Raw genomic sequence first — 17,631 nt, 5'->3', positions numbered from 1 at the left:
TTAATGTTGCTAATTTATACATTGTATATTTGGTGGACTATAGGCATAGGTTTATGCTGGAGGATATTATTTTAGATCCTCAGAATAAATCAAACAAATAAATAACATGTATATTGATGCCATCTACATTGTGTATTTTTTTTTTCTGTTGTTTGTGGTTTACCTTTGAGAAAATATTATGTGACTACTGACATCTCAATAATAATAATAATGGTTAACTCTTGTGTTGACCTCATGTGGGATTGTTATGGCTGCCCAACCTATTGTGTAATAGTCTCCATTCCATGATTTTGATGCTGACTTTTGTAGCAAGTTATTTCATGCATGTATTTTACATTAAGAATGGAAAATGATATTTGAACATCAAAATACTGTGCTTAATATCAAAGACCAAAAGTAGTTTCCAGTTGCCATCATATGTTATATTCAGACACATCTTATGTCTTCGGGTATAGTATGGTTACGCTCTGTTCATCTTCTTCATTACTCATAATAAGAACATAATTTCGCATGAAATATCATTTTCCACAAAATATTTTATCATTTTTCACTGTTCTTTTTCTCAATTACCAAGCAATGCTTTACTGTGTGGATTGAAACAAGATATAAGAAAAATGAGGGAACATGAAGTTATTCATAAGTACGTACACTTTGGATTTTTCTCAATATCCTTTTGCTGAATCTTTAATCTTCATATGAAAAACTTCATAGGAATGACATAATGGATCTTGTCAAGCAAACGGAAACAAAATTGCTATTTTATGTGACTTCGAATCCAATCATGAAATATAAAAATAGAAAAATTATATTTTAATACATAATTTTTTGGGTTAAATATGTTTTTAGTCCCTTAAGTATCAGACGATTTTGTTTTTAGTCCCTACTCAGAACTTTGATGGTTTTTAGTCCTTATTGTTTTGAAACACTGACTATTAGTCCTTAGAATTGGACGGTGTTAAGTTTTAGTGGATGTGGCAATGCCACGTGATCACTGATCTGCTCTCTTCACTCTCTGCCACGTGATCACTGCTTCAGTCTCTGCTCTCTTCCATTCCCTCACTCTCCAACCCCACCCAAACGCTTTTTCTTCAGAACGACGCGCCCACTCTGGTATGAAAACTTCCTAGCCTCTTCAAGTATCTGAAAGGAACGAAAAGACGATATATTTCATATAGATGGGCAGAGCAGTGGAGGGAATCAAAAAGAGAGGAAGCATGTGAGATGAAGAGTGTATATAATAAGAAAGTACTGACTTGCACAGATAACTCCCTAGTCGGCGAGAGAACAAGGGCAAGTGGATAGACTGTACGGGCACCGCGAGGGGGCCGCAGGGGGGCCTGCCCTTGACCTCTCATAATGCCACTGATAATAGGGAAACAGAATGCTGCAGTCTTTCCGGAACCAGTCTGAGCACAAGCCATCAAATCCCGTCCGCCAAGGGATATGGGTATGGCATGCCGCTGGACCGGCGTTGGTTTAACATATTTGCAGCGTCTAATGTTTTGATTAAGAGCATCGCCCAATTCAATCTCCGCAAAAGTATTCACAGGTGGGGGCACGTTTTCACCGCTCGTCTCAACGGGAATGTCCTCGTAAGCATCAAAATTAATTCCCATGTTTCCCTGCTCCTCGCCAGAAGCTGCTGCTTCCTCTTCAGCTGCATCCTCCTGATCTTCGAAGGGGTTCACTTCCCGCCGATCCCAACCACCGGTTCTGTTCCCCCAACCGTTCTGGGCGCACCCCACCGTGATCCGACATTATTATTAGAACTCACATTGGGCGGAGCAGGGGGGATTCCGTTGATGCTGATGCTGATGTTGCACGGTTTCTCAGATGCGGAGGCACATAAACAGGCCGCGTCGGAGCTGTGGAGTTGGATGTTCCCGCATTTTCAGAGGCGGAATTTGCAGCCAAATCAGCCCACGATGTTGGCATGCTTGCCCTGTGTAGTGTGCTTCCTTCCAAAGGATCACGATTCACGCCCTCAGCCAGCAATTGAAACAATCACATTACATAACAATGGTGCAGAGAGAGGAGGTGAATGATTGAATGGATGAATGAGTGAGATATAAGAGCATAAAGAAGAGAAACAACCTGCCTACCTACCTACCTGTCTGTATTGGGAAGACTAAAACCCTCAAGTGTAGACGATCGTTGACGAAGATGAAGAAACCCTAAACGTTCTGAAGAAAAAGCGTTTGGGTGGGGTTGGAGAGTGAGGGAATGGAAGAGAGCAGAGACTGAAGAGAGCAGATCAATGATCACGTGGCAGAGAGTGAAGAGAGCAGATCAGTGATCACGTGGCATCGTCGTTTGCCACATCCACTAAAACTTAACACCGTCCAATTTTAAGGACTAATAGTCAGTGTTTCAAAACAATAAGGACTAAAAGCCATCAAAGTTCTGAGTAGGGACTAAAAACAAAATCGTCTGATACTTAAGGGACTAAAAACATATTTAACCCTAATTTTTTTATATTCACTTGATATTATATTTTTAATTTTTATTTTTCTTATTTAGACCTCTTATTTGCACGAATCAGTGATCATATTTGAAATTCTAACTTAAAAAATAATAATTATATGGGTGTCTTACCCCGCACCTCCAATTTTTTTTTAAAACGTCTAAATTACTCTGTAATTAAAAATCTTTTAATATTTAAAAAATGAAAAAGTGGTCAAAGATTCTTTTCATGAATGTTGTCAGTGTACACAAATATTCATCTCTCGCATCTCATTTCTTTCTCTTGCATCTCATTTTTCACTCTCGCTTTCCTCTTCCTCTCTCCATTCTCGTAGCACACACGGGCCAACCTTCCTTCTCGCGGTTCCCTCTCCCTCTTGCTTTTCTCTTCCTCTCTCCATTGTCGCAACACACACAGGCACACAACCTTCGTTCTCGTGCTTCCCTCTCCCTCTCGCATTTTTCTTCCTCTCTCCATTCTTGCATCACACACATGCACGCAACTAGCCTTCGTCGCACTTTGGCCACAGATACAGAGCACTGCAACCAACATTTTCCTGTTCGTCCATACTCTTCGCGAAGTTGGTGCGTAATATCTCATTCTTTCTTTCGATCCTTGCTTCAGTTTGCTTGTTTTGGTTTCAGGTTTTGGTTGCATGGTTGCATGCACACACACATAGGGAGCTTCATTTTCTTCCTTTTGAGGTTGAAGTTGGTTTTCTCCGTTTCGTGCAGCCACCAAGTTTTTGTTGGAATATTATTTGTTTTTAAATAAAGCCCTATTTCTAAGGGTTGAACTAGTCTAGGCCTGTTAGCTATTATTTAGGTGTACGTGACTATTTTTTAGCCATTTACTTAGATTCAGTTTTTTTCTCTGTAAAGGCTTATAAAAAGCCGTGCTCTTTCAATTGAAATATACACAGAGAATTATCCATTCACAAACAGTGTGTGCAGGTTGTGCTCTGTGTAGCTAATAAGTGGTATCAGAGCTCCATACGGGGCCTGATACGGAGTGAACAGCTGTGATAAAGTGTGAACAACTGTAGTGCAAGTGAGAAGAGTGTGGGGTCTGGAAAACAGTGTGAGTGCACATATAGAAGAAAGAGAACCCGTGAGTGAAAGCAGTGAAAAGAGTGTGGGGAGTGCACATACAGGAAAAAGGAAACGGTGTGAGTGCATAAACAGAAGAAAGAAGGAAGGATGTCCAATATGGAGAAATTTGTTCAACCTGCCATTCCCAAATTTGATGGTCACTATGAATTTTGGTCTATGACCATGGAAAATTTCTTACGCAGCAAGGAGATGTGGTAGATTATTCAAGATGGGATACCGCTCTTAGGAACTCACCCCACTGAAGCTCAAGAAAAGGTTGTAGCTGACGTTACGTTGAAGGACTTGAAGGTAAAAAATTACCTGTTTCAAGCCATTGACAGGGAGATATTAGACACTATTCTGGACAAAAGTACGTCCAAGAAGATTTGGCAATCCATGCAACAAAAATTCCAAGGCTCAACCAGGGTCAAGCGAGCACAACTCCAAGCCTTGAGACGTGAGTTTGAGTTACTCACTATGAAAGATGCTGAAACCATTGATCAATATCTGGGACGTACTCTCACTACTGTCAACAAGATGAAGTCGAATGGAGAGGTGATGGACTCAAGTACTGTGGTTAGCAAAATACTCAGATCACTCACCTCAAAATTCAATTATGTTGTGTGCTCAATAGAAGAATCTAATGATTTGAGTAAACTAAGTCTTGATGAACTCCATGGAAGCTTACTGGTTCATGAGCAGAGAATGCAGGACTCGCAACCCGATGAGTAAGTGCTGAAAATTTCTCATGATAGTAGATCAGAAACAGGATACAGCCGAGGAGGTGGCAGATACAGCCGAGGAGGTGGCGGATACAACCGAGGAGGTGGTGGACGTGGTCGTGGAAGAGGTCGCGGAAGACAATCATTGAATAAAGCACTTGTGGAGTGTTTTCGGTGTCACAAACTAGGACACTTCCAATATGAGTGCCCACGACTCGAAAAACAAGCATATTATGCAATGTACGAGGAATCATCAAGGGTAGAAGATGAAATATTATTGGTAGCATATGAAGAAACAAATCATGTACAGCAAGAAGACTGGTTTCTTGATTCTGGTTGCAGTAACCATATGACTGGAAATAAACAGTGGTTTACCAAGATACACGAACAGGGACTATGCAAGACCGTCAAGCTTGGTAATGACAACATTATGGCTGTAGAAGCAAAAGGAGACATTCGAGTTTGTATTAATGGTTGTTCACATATCATCACAGATGTATATTATGTTCCAGAACTTAGAACCAATCTTCTAAGTTTAGGCCAACTCCAAGAGAAAGGTTTGGCTGTATTGATTCAAAATGACTTTTGTAAAATTTTCCATCCAGATCGCGGATTACTTCTTCACTCTAGCATGAAAGGAAATAGGATGTTTTATCTAACGTCCTCAATGAATCCTCGTGAATCACAGTGTCTTCATGTAGATGAATCTTCTGAACGAGAAGTACAACTTTGGCATAAAAGGTTTGTTCATCTGAACTTTCAGGGACTTTGCACACTTGCCAACAAGCAATTGGTCACCGACCTTCCACCTCTAAAGGCGTCCAAAGAAACATGCACATCGTGTCTCACTGGAAAACAACATAGGGACACCATACCAAGACAAAGTCCTTGGAGAGCGTTGAAGAAACTCCAACTAATTCATGCTGATGTGTGTGGTCCCATTTCACCCTCGTCTCACAGCAACAAGAAGTACGTTCTAAGTTTCATTGATGATTACTCTCGTAAAACATGGGTTTACTTTCTACAGGCAAAATCTGAAACATTTAGTGCATTCAAAAGCTTCAAAGCCCGTGTGGAAAAAGAAGCCAACGCTTCCATTATCTGTCTAAGAACTAACAGAGGTGGTGAATTTACCTCTGAGGAATTTGAAAATTACTGCAATCATCAAGGGATTTCAAGACAAAAGACCACAGCTTACACTCCGCAACAAAACGGAGTTGCAGAAAGAAAGAACCGCACTATCTTGAATGTAGTTCGAGCAATTTTACATGAAAAAAGTGTTCCAAAGTCATATTGGCCGGATGTTGTTCGGTGGTGCGTTCACGTCCAAAATCGAAGTCCATCATCGACAATAGATCACCAAACACCAGAAGCACTTTGGAGTGGAGTCAAACCACATGTTGGCTACTTTCGAATATTTGGTTGCATTGGCCACGTTCATATTCCAGATCAAAAGCGCAACAAATTAGATGATAAAAGTCAACCGTGTATACTCTTAGGGATAAGTGAAGAATCAAAAGCTTACAAACTATACAATCCTGCCAACAATAAGGTCATCATAAGCAGGGATGTAGTGTTTGAGGAGGACAAAAGCTGGAATTGGCATGGCAATGCAAAGGATGATACTCGAGAAGGTGAAAATCCGGTCCTAGAAGAGACACCAGTAGACTCTTTCCTGCACGAACTTCCAGTCAGTCATGACACCAGTTCAGATCCACTAATTAATTCTGATTCAGACTCAGAATCTCATCATCTTCCAACTGAAGGGAGGACAACAAGAGACCACATGCATGGATGACCGATTATGAAACGAACCTCTCGATAGCAGAAGAAGAGAGTTTACTAGCCATGATGATGTGCGAGCCTGAAGATCCTCTCTCATTTGAAGAAGCCCATAAAAATTCAAAATGGAGAGATGCAATGAACGCTGAAATCGAAGCAATAGAAAGAAATAACACTTGGGAACTCGTAGATCTTCCAAAAGAAGCTACACCTATCGGTGTAAAGTAATATTTAAGACCAAACTCAATGAAAGAGGTCTGGTAGAGAAATACAAGGCTAGATTGGTGGCTAAAGGTTATGCTCAAAGATTTGGAATCGACTATACTGAAGTTTTTGCCCCAGTCGCTCGACTTGATACAGTGCGAGTCTTACTAGCCTTGGCAGCCCAAGAAACATGGGAAGTCTTCCAACTTGATGTAAAGAGTGCATTCTTGCATGGTGAACTTCAAGAAGAAATGTTTGTTCAGCAACCTGAAGGGTTTATCAAAAGGGGTAGAGAAAATCAAGTGTATCGTCTCAAGAAAGCTCTATATGGGCTTAAACAAGCTCCACGAGCTTGGTATAGCAGGATTGAAGCATATTTTGCAAAAGAACATTTTGATCGGTGCTCCAGTGAACACACCTTGTTCATTAAAAGGTTTGATGGTAATATTCTAATTGTTAGCTTATATGTTGATGACATAATTTTGTCGCAACCGGAATCGCGACGGGACGACGATCCAAAAAGAAACGGGTTTCGAAAAGAGATTTGGAGTCGCCACCATAGTTTATTATGGAAAACTACGGAAAAACCATAAAATGATAAAGCATGGTCTACAAGAACCAGATTCTAGGTTCGGGAGTCGGTTACGTGTAGGGAAGGTATTAACACCCTACAACGCCTACCTTAAGGCAGTACCTCTAACTAAATGCACGAATCTGATGTGGTTTTCAAAATGTTTAACTATCCCCTAAAATAAAATTATAAATAAACAAAATATATTTTTTTTAGTTTTTTGGGCCCGACAAGGATTGACCTTGCTCCTACGTATTCTCATTCAAAATGAGAAAAATCAGGGTTACGTAGTTCTTTTGAATCTGTTTGAGAAATTTGTTTGGAAATTGTTTGAAAATTTGTTTTGAAATGATTTTGGATTTTTGAGAAGTGAACCTGACAAGGGCTAACCTTGCTCCTACGTATCTCCATTTTTGATGAAGAATCAAGGAACACGTAGTTCTGGCCGAAAGACTGTTTGTTTGCTTGAAAGTGTTGATGTTTTTAGTTTTTGAAGATTTTATATTTTTTTGACATTTTTTGTAAAAAAAGAAAGTGAAAAGGTTTTTAGCACAAGGACGATGCGAGCGATCACACATGAGCTTAACCTTTTGTAACATATTTTTGTAATTTTTTATTTAAGAAAGAGAAAAGGTTTTTAACACAAGGACGATGCGAGCGATCATACATGTGCCTAAACCTTTTAAAATATTTTATTATTATTTGAGAAAAGAAGAAGAAAAGGTTTTAGCACAAGGAAGATGTGTGCGATCACACATGTGCCTAAATCTTTTTAAATATTTTTGTTATTGTTTGAGAAAAGAAGAAGAAAAGGTTTTAGCACAAGGACGATGCGTGCGATCACACATGTGCCTAAACCTTTTAAAATATTTTTGTATTAATATTTTTAATATTTATATAATTAAAAAGTAGATACGGAAAAGAGAGAAAAAAGAAAAATAAATAAAACAAAATAAAATGAGAATAAAATAAAATAAAACTAAGATAACACAATAAAAGGAAATAACACGAAAAATAAATAAATAAATAGACAAAAAAGAAAATATAATAAATAAAATAAGAAACAAAAAAAGACAAATGGACAACATTAAAAAGAAATTGAAAATTTTAAAAAGGAGACATGGCCAAACTATTAATGGGGAGGTAGAAACCTAAAAAAGGTAACTGCAAAGAGGAAACATACTCATATTTGCCTATGGGCTCGAGGCCCAACTAAGAAAGGGGAAAAGAAAAGAAAAACGGGGGTGCCAGGATGAGAGGGGGGTGTAAAATAAAACTTGAGGCTCTCTTGATTTGTAAAAAACGGAGTAGGCTTCAACCCAAACAGAAATGGGTGTGAATGGGAAATATGTATCAACATAAAGAAAAGAAAGCAGCCCATGCTAGGCCCAAAGCCTCATTATTCAGAAACCCACTAGGGGTTTGCTCAATTTTTCTTCATTTTTCCATCTCAGAAAAACAAGAGACCCTCTCTTGTCCCAGCCAGGGACCCTAACGAAGGGTCATCACCTCTGCGCGCACACTGCCGCCCCCGCCATACCGACCACCGCGTGTCACCGTCCAAGCCATCGCCGGCTCAGCCGCCCACCGTCGAGACCATTGCCGGCCGGAGTCGTTACCGGTCACGGCGCCGGACCCTCCTTTCCTTCTCTTCTTCCCGCGAGCGGGAAGTTTTCCCTTTTCTCCGTCGAACACCGCCTGAGCGAGCCCAGACGTCTCGAATCAAGACACCACCGGCGTCACCCGTCACAGCCAAGGTCGCCACCGGACATAGCCTACACTGGAACTGGTCGTCGCCGCCTCCGAATCGCGAACCAGGTCGCACCGGTGACGCAACTCGCTGCCGGCGTACGTGACTCTTTCCTCCCTCTTCTCCATTGATTCCACTGAGGCTTGCCGAGACAATCTCTGGGGGTTCTATGTATGGGTTCTTACTCTGATGTTGTGGTGTGCTTATGATTTTTTATGATTTAACCTTGTTAATGGTTAGAGATGAACAGAGGCGTGAAGGCTTAGTATCAATATCTGGTTTGGCTCTTGGATTCTTGGTGGTTGGTGGATGGATATGGACCGTGGGTGTTGACAGAGAATGGAAGAATCAGCTTAAGCAAATTTGGGTTTCTGTTTGTTGGGATGAATGAATAACCAACAATGTGCAGAAGCAAATCATGTATACTCAATATAATTGCAAGTTCAATACGAGCAGATAAAGCCAGGCGTTATCAAGTCAAGACAGAAGCAGAAACCCAATTAAGAGTAGATTATAATCATCTAACATTCATAACCTTTGCGAGCGATGGAGCTAAGGGGAACTTACCTTGTATGTTTGCGTTTTCCTCTCGTAAGTCCTTGTAATCCTTTTTCCAGGGAGAATGGGCATGAGAGTGAACTCCAGTTGATGGTGATATCCAACGAGTGAATGGAGGAGGATTTTGTTTTTGCAGTTAATGGTGTGGGTCGAGGGAGTAGTGGGTTCCTGCGATGTGCGTGATGAGGAAATAGAGAAGAGGGTGAGAGGTGAATGATGGATGTAATGCCGGCGAAAGTGGGTTCATCAGAAGTTCACATATATGCTTCTCTGGTTACTGGAATGCAAGATGAATTCGTTCAACGAATGGCTAGGGTTTTTTTTTTCTTTTTTCAGGTCTTTGGGACGACAGAGATATGAAAAGGAACTCTCCATCCCATTTTGTCTGTGCCCCCAGGTTATTGATGGTTCCCACATGAATAATATCTGAAGGGTGAATACTGAACCCAACGAATATTGCTCCCAAGATCATTCTTTGATTTTTTTTTTTGTCTTTTTCCTTGCGTGAGGACTTCAGCCTCCCGACACTCCATTGCTTCGTGCCACCCTATTGCCAGCATTTCTTCTTACTGCAACTGGCTAAAGCTATTGCTTCTTGCTGCAGCATGGGTCTGAGCCAAAGATTTTCACCAAAAAAATGATAGATGCGCAAAGATTTAAGACAAAAAAAAGTTGATAGCATTGAAAACAGAAATGAACGTTAAGTGCAATCTGATCATCACTTTTTTTGTTTTTTTTCCTTTAAAAGAGACTAAATAAAATATAATAAAATAAACTAATATAAAATCAGAATAATAACATAAAATGAAATAAAATAATTATATAGTATAATATGATAAAAAATAGAATTAAAATAATAAAGTAAAGTGGAACAAAATGAAAAAGAAATGAAATACGATAACGTAAAATAAAAAGAATTAAAATAAAATAATATAAAATGAAAAATAAAATAAAATAAAATACGAAATAAAATAAAATAACGTATAATTAACATAAAATAAGAAACGAAATAAACTAATGTAATAATAATGAAATATAATAAAAATAATAGAAAATAATAATAATAATAATACATGAAATAGAATTAAGGTAATAAAGTAAAAATTAAATAATATAAAAATAAATATAATAAGATCAAACAAAATAAAATAATAATAAAAACATTATTATCTTGTTATCTAGTCATTCGGACGAAATCGAGTGTTGAGAGCTGCCCCTCTTTACTTAGATATTACCGGATAATATGAAAATTTGATATTTTTGTATTATCTGAGTAAAAGCTAAGTAAAGATTGAAACACTAATTTCGTCTGGATTTCAAAAGAGAAAAAGCAAGAGTAAGAACTGATCCAAATACGATAATTGAAATCAATGAAGAGTGTCATGACGCGACAAAGAAAGTTCGATCATTGCCTAGCAGAACACTTGAACTTAGGATGCCAAAGAAAACTGGGCTTGGGGGGGCCAGTGTGGACTGGGCTTTGTGGGCCAGTGTAGAAACTGGGCTTTGGTGCTAGTGTTGAAATTGGGCTTTATGGGCCAGTGTGGAAACTGGGCTTGGGGGGCCAGTGTAGAAACTGGGCTTTGGGGGGCCAGTGTGGAAACTGGGCTTTGGGGGCCAGTGTTAAAACTGGGCTTGGGGGCCAGGCGAGCTGGGCTTTATGGGCCAGTGTAGAAACTGGGCTTTAGGGGCCAGTGTAGAAATTGGGCTTTGGAGGCCAGGCGAGCTGGGCTTTGGAGGCCAGGCGAGCTGGGCTTTGGGGGCCAGTGTAGAAACTGGGCTTTGGGGGCCAGTGTAGAAACGTGGCTCTAGGGGCCAGTGTGGAAACTGGGCTTTGGGGCCAGTGTGGAAACTGGGCTTTGGGGGGGCCAGTGTAGAACTGGGCTTTCAAATCTTGAAATTCTTGAAACTTGTAATTTGTGAAATGTTTTGTAATTTTGACAGAAATCTGATTTTTGAAAAGACATCAAGGCGCTGAAACCCCTTCATTATAAAGTATTAAAATCTTGATGCGGGATCAGGATGTCAAGACCCTAATATGAGAGAAAAAGTTTGATCGACATTTAACAATATGGCTTGAAAGAGAAAATCTTAATGTTATTTATTTTTTTTTTGCTTGAGTCAATTGTCTTACTTGCAATCATCAAACTGGTCATTGTTTTCAATGATTTGAAAAGCGAGGAATGTCATACATCCGAGATCTGACTTTGAGATTATTACATTTTTGACTTTTTCTTCCGAGACATCAACGCGCACATGCTTGAATTTACTGGCAAGTGAGAAAAATGACAGATGTTTAGGATGGTTTGGAGAAGACTAAGACAACCACGTGGGCACATCATTCCTCATACACTCCTCGCCGGAGATGTGATATGTGAATGTCAAAGTGAAACGGGATATCCCAAAAGTTGCCCCGGTTTGGTGTAATCAGTATGATGATGAATCCATGATAATTCGGGTGGAAAATTCAAGTAAGATTCGCAAAGCTGCCCCAGTCTTGAGATTATGGGCTGATGAATTTCAAGGAAAAGGCGCGTGGTGAGATCCACCAAGCTGCCCCAGTTTTGTTGTTTTTTTTTTCATGAGGTTTTGTTTGGAAGAGGTAGTGGGCATGAAAAGGATTGGTTAAAAGAACGACCCCAATTGGTTTGATTTTCTTTTCCATGCTGCTAGCTGGTTGGCAAAGAGATCCCTTCTTCCTGAGACATTACTTTTTCTTTTTTTTAAAAATTTTTTTGTTTTTTTGTTTTTGTTTTTTTTTGGACACATTGCAAGTCATTTCGTCTTATCGCAAAATTAAGCTTTATGAAAGTTTGAGCAAAAATTATTCAATCTGTGTGGACTTTATTAGGCTTGTAATGTAGCTAGGGTTAGAAGGTATCGAAAGAAAGGGTTAAAGGCCCAAATGAATGCTTGTCGGTTATTTTTTTTGAAACAATGGTTATCATCTGGCATTGTGTCAACTATTTGACCTTTTGAGCACTATGTTTTTCTTGAATCTCCGTTTTTCATTTTTTTTTTCATCACTTTGTGATTTTTTGTTCTTTTTGTTTTTTCTTTGTTCACTCTTCTTGATGAAATTTCTTCGTTTAATCATTGAGTGTTCTTCATTTGCATCATGAGTTGACTCCTACCTGATGACAACCCTTGCTTGGGGATAATTTTGAGAAAGAGTTTACTTTTGGCTCAAACGGGGTGACAATGGATATATATTTTTTGCTTTTTAGATAAAGAAAAGATGGCCACACATCATTTCAAATTCTGATTGCTTTATTTTCAAAAGATTAATTCTACGACTAGATGACCTCAACATGAGTTCTTTTTTCCTTTCTTTTCCTTTCTAGACTTCCCTTTCGGGTTTTCAATCTAGTGGGCTTATTCTCTTTTTGAAAGTTCTTTTGTTTGTCTCAATGGATTCAGGGATCACCCAAATAGAACAAGCGAGAAAAATTTTGGTCAGACCAATCTGCCCAAGTGTAAAGGTTTACTGAGGGCAGTGACAGTGTTCGTTGGGGAAAATCCTTTATTTTGGAAGGTGAAGGGTGAATGTTTTCAAGCAACATGAGCACAAACGTCTCGAAAAAAACGTCAAATTGTTATTTTTGATTCGACATTTGACCTCGGAATAATCTGACACTGCAACTTTTGTTTTTTATTATCATTTTTTTATTCCTTTTCCTTTTTTCTATTTTCGAAAAACAAGAGTTTGACGATTCACAAGAAAGACAAGTGACTCAAGATTGCCTTCATTTTTTTTGTTTTTTCAATTTGTTCTTTGCGGCTTTCGTTCTCTCTACGACACCCTACTAGGACATGATTTCCAGTAAACCTTGGAGATACCTCGTAATGAAAGTTCACATTAAAAGTCATGGATGGAAACATGATATCAATGAGCATGGCCCTCATAGCAAGACAATGCAAAACATGAGCAAAACAACATCAATTTCGCCTTTTACAATAACATATGCTTTCCCATATAGTCCTAGAGTCCTCTTCATTCGTTCATGGCATTTGTAGAGGCGAACTCATGCCTTGCCACAGTGCTGGATCGACTTTCTTCAAACTTTAAACATCCTGAATCGATCAAAGATTGCACTTTATGCTTTAGAGCCTTGCATGCCTCTGTTGGATGTCCACGCGCTCCTTCATGATAACCACACCTGGCGTTTATGTCATAGTTCTTTGGATAAGGAGGTCGTACAGGCCTGGTGGGACAAACCTCTATGAGGTTATTGCGGAGAATATCTGGCAGTAGCTCAGTATAGGTCATGGGGATAGGAGTAAAGTTGGCGACCTTTTCATCGCGATTGTAATTTCTTCGGTGAATGACTCGATTGGACCCATAGGAATGTGACACTTGAGGATAGGCAGTAAAATGTGAATTAGCTCTTCGTTCTTCATGTCTAGGACCATACTCATTTAAACTTGCTACTAGCTCTGGGCCTAGTGCAATTTTTCCATTTCTTATGCCACCCTCAACCCTCTCTCCAATTACTACTATGTCAGCAAAACTTGAGGAGACACTGCTTATCATGTGTTCATAAAATGGTGGTTGTAGAGTATTCAGAAATATGGTAGTCATCTCCTTGTCACTCAGAGGCGGTTCTACTTGAGCAGCAATTTCTCTCCACCTTTGGGCATATTCTCTGAATGATCCAGACTCTTTCTTCAACATGTTCTGCAATTGTACTCTATCAGGTGTTAGATCTTTATTATATTCATACTGCCTTAGGAATGCATCAACCAGATCTTTCCATGAGTAGATGTGAGTCGTTTCTAAGCGCATGTACCATGTTAAAGCCACGCCAATTAAACTTTCTTGGAAGAAGTGAATCAAAAGTTTTTCATCGTTGGCATAAGCTGCCATTTTTCTGCAGTACATGGTTATATGACTCCTTGGGCAAGTATTTCCCCGATATTTCTCAAACTCTGGCAACTTGAACTTTGGAGGTATCACCACATCAGGAACTAAACATAGTTTTCTAGCATCTCCAAATTCAAAACTCCCTTCGCCCTCTATGGCTCTCAACCTCTTCTCGAGCATTTCTAATTTACCCTTGTCGTCCTTAAAATCTGCTGGTGTAACGACATAAGATGTTGACTTCATCTCAGGTTGTTTTTTCATTATCATGCTCTCAATACCTGGTTGGATCGTCTTCTCCGGAATTGTGAAAGTGGTTGCCGCAGGCTCGTCTTGTACTTCAACTGCATTGTCTTCGGCCTTTTGAGCGTCAAGATGTTCCAAGTCCACTACTGAGGGTGGAGTGTAATTCGGGGGAAGACCATAGGAAGGGAAAGTTTGTGCCTCTGGAACTCTTTGTCGTGGTCGTTGTGCGCACGAATCTCCAGGGCTTTGTAAGGCATTCAGAGCCTCTAAGATTTGACTCATTTGTCCCTTCAGCTCTTGGATATCGGCTTTCATCCCCTCTTGAACTTCTCCTTGGTTCTCCATGATTTTTCCACTGGTCCGTGTCCCTTAGGGTGTTTTGGAGATTTAGCCGTATTATTATTTTTAAATCTGAATTTCATTAGATGAAATAAATTAAGAAAACGAAAATAAAAACGAGAAGAAAAAGAGAAAAGACAAAGGAACGCAATTACTATAGTAAGAAATTATAAAGATGTGAAAACATTGCCAAATGTATAATCTGGAAATTAACATGAAACAAAGCCAATAGGATGACTCATCATTCAGAAGTTCCAAAAAAGTGAGTCATAGGAAGTCTTGGTCAACTGACTCGGGCCTCATCCATCAGATTCTTGCAACAACTGAGGAAATTTTGAATCCCCTTGGGCGTGTTAGAGATTGGTATTGCAGACTCAGCATCAGCTAATAACTTTAGAAGACCTTCAATGGCTTCATTGGCGAGGGAAGCTAGTTATGAGAGACCTCTCTTTCAATTCCCCCTTGCTCAACAATATGCTTCTTCATTTGAATTATCAATTCTTTATGTTGCTTCTCTGATCCAGCCCGATGCCAGCGTTCCTTCTTCAGTTTTGTCACTACTGCTTTTATCCACTGCTCATCATTTTGAAATTGTTTTTCACAATTTGGGTAGGTGAAATTAACGTGAATTACAACTTGATTGTCTTAACCCTTTCTACGTTCCCTTTCCTAAGGAAAACTTTCATTAATAATCCATAATCTTGAGCCTCCCTCCGACCATTGCCCCAAGTGTCTCTAACCTGATGAAGCAATTCAGCAAAGGTTCCTTCCTCTTAAGATCTGCGATATGGCCAGAGATGCAGGCGTGGGCGCTACCCAGATTGCTTTTGTGCTAACACAGTATTGTGATTAGTACAACATCGAATACCCATGAGGGGTACATTAGGGTACTTCCTGCAATGATATATGATGTGTGGTCCTTGCTGCCCAGAAAACACGTCATTTAAACCTTTCCTCCTCTAAGCCCGTACAGAGTTGCGCTCATTCATTTGCCTCTTTCATCTTTGGTTTACACCGCAACAACTTCTTCACGTGACATGTGGCATTCAAAATGGCCTTACTCATGCGAGAGATCTTCTCTCTACATGGATCATAACCTTGACTAAGGGTCTTGGAAACTTCAGTTAAGACAATAGGGAGTGGATTCTTTAGAGAAAACTTTGTATCCCACAAAATGCGTTCATGGTGACATAGCCGATAAAATCCGAGATATTAGCAAAGAGCGTGACACCATAGAGGACAAGAGCTAGCACATTCGTAATTGTTTCCCACTCTTCCCCCTTATCCGAACGATACAGGTACCACTCTAGGTAACCCTGAGGAAGGTTCCTCGCTTTACCCTTAAGCATGAATCCTCTTTCCAACTTCATTGGATGCACTCTTATGATTCTCACTTGCTGCAAGATAGGGGTATACTGCCCCAGGTAGTTGTAGGGAATTTTTCCCTTGAGAGGTATATCTAAAATTTGCTCGAATTCTTCTACCATAGGCACCAATTGGAAATCCCAGAAAGTGAAACATCTTAGTGGTGATTCATAGTACTGGGCTAAAACAGTAATGGCCGTGTTTGAACTTTCACCTTTAACAGGCTCAACAGATTCCCATACTCCTTCCTGAATGCATCCTTTTGGGGTTGTCTTCATTTTCTTCAGCAGTTCTCTCAGGCCATCCATATTACCCTCCTTTACTTCAGATCTCATGTTAATTCCCATTTTATCTTAAAGGCTTAGTCACAAATTTATAATTTCTCGACTATAATCCACAAAGTGTGACAAGACCATAAAAAACACGAGCTAAAAAGAAAGAAGGCAAAAAGAAGAAAGAAGAAAAAATAAATGTATAAATAGATATGATGATATATTCAAGGTGCGTGATTTTTTTAAGCAAACATGAGGGTTATGAAAATTGCACCCATCTCCCTTTGTGCCCTAGAGAAGGTTCGACACTTAAGATTCAAGGTTAAGTATATGCAATCTCACAAGGATGGTTCCCTGAGCCTAAAGGTCAATGGTCACTAGAGCTATGGCCCCCTTCACAACATCTCCACAACAATCGAGTAATCAACTAGATGTGAAAACACAAATGAAGAGAACAGACTCTAGCTGGGGTTCTCACGATAGCCAAACAGGAAGTATGTCCCAAATGGCACCGCTACACAACCCCTCTATTTCTAAGTTACACTCAGACCCGGGTATAGGGCCCCACTCATGATATGCATAATGCGCGTGTGTGAAGGGATAATGCAATGCATACCCAAACCTCCACCTGCAAAACAACCAGAAAATTCTCCCAGACAGATATAAGCATGTTATCTATTCTAGAATTCAATATTCCACAATTATTTCAAACCTAAAGAAACAAGCAGAAGAACTCACATGCAATTATTCCAAATATCAGACATAGATAAAGAAAAAGGGAAGAAAAACACACAAAAAACCACATCGAGTTCGCACATCTAATTAAATGGCCTGACTCTCTTCACGTCCCCAGTGGAGTCGCCATCTGTCGCAACCGGAATCGCGACGGGACGACGATCCAAAAAGAAACGGGTTTCGAAAAGAGATTTGGAGTCGCCACCATAGTTTATTATGGAAAACTACGGAAAAACCATAAAATGATAAAGCGTGGTCTACAAGAACCAGATTCTAGGTTCGGGAGTCGGTTACGTGTAGGGAAGGTATTAACACCCTACAACGCCTACCTTAAGGCAGTACCTTTAACTAAATGCACGAATCTGATGTGGTTTTCAAAATGTTTAACTATCCCCTAAAATAAAATTATAAATAAACAAAATATATTTTTTTTAGTTTTTTGGGCCCGACAAGGATTGACCTTGCTCCTACGTATTCTCATTCAAAATGAGAAAAATCAGGGTTACGTAGTTCTTTTGAATCTGTTTGAGAAATTTGTTTGGAAATTGTTTGAAAATTTGTTTTGAAATGATTTTGGATTTTTGGGAAGTGAACCTGACAAGGGCTAACCTTGCTCCTACGTATCTCCATTTTTGATGAAGAATCAAGGAACACGTAGTTCTGGCCGAAAG

General features: G+C 39.6%; 1 protein-coding gene and 1 pseudogene across 1 annotated transcript; both read right to left on the bottom strand.

The window, feature by feature from the left end:
- Positions 1 to 1,056: 1,056 nt before the first annotated feature.
- LOC124848361 (DEAD-box ATP-dependent RNA helicase 37 pseudogene) lies at positions 1,057 to 1,935 on the bottom strand (annotated as a pseudogene).
- Positions 1,936 to 13,136: 11,201 nt separating this feature from the next.
- Positions 13,137 to 14,594, bottom strand: LOC148193220 (uncharacterized). The gene has a single exon (XM_088099384.1). The coding sequence runs from the start codon at positions 14,592 to 14,594 to the stop codon at positions 13,137 to 13,139; it is 1,458 nt and encodes a 485-aa protein (XP_087955510.1).
- Between the last annotated feature and the right edge of the window lie 3,037 nt (positions 14,595 to 17,631).

Source organism: Vigna umbellata, chromosome 9 (genome assembly GCF_029865625.1).
Source record: "Vigna umbellata cultivar VRB3 chromosome 9, Vumbellata_1.0, whole genome shotgun sequence".
Taxonomy (NCBI): domain Eukaryota; kingdom Viridiplantae; phylum Streptophyta; class Magnoliopsida; order Fabales; family Fabaceae; genus Vigna; species Vigna umbellata.
The sequence above is the reverse complement of the archived record's forward strand: the minus strand, read 5'-3'. Positions and strand labels throughout refer to the sequence as shown.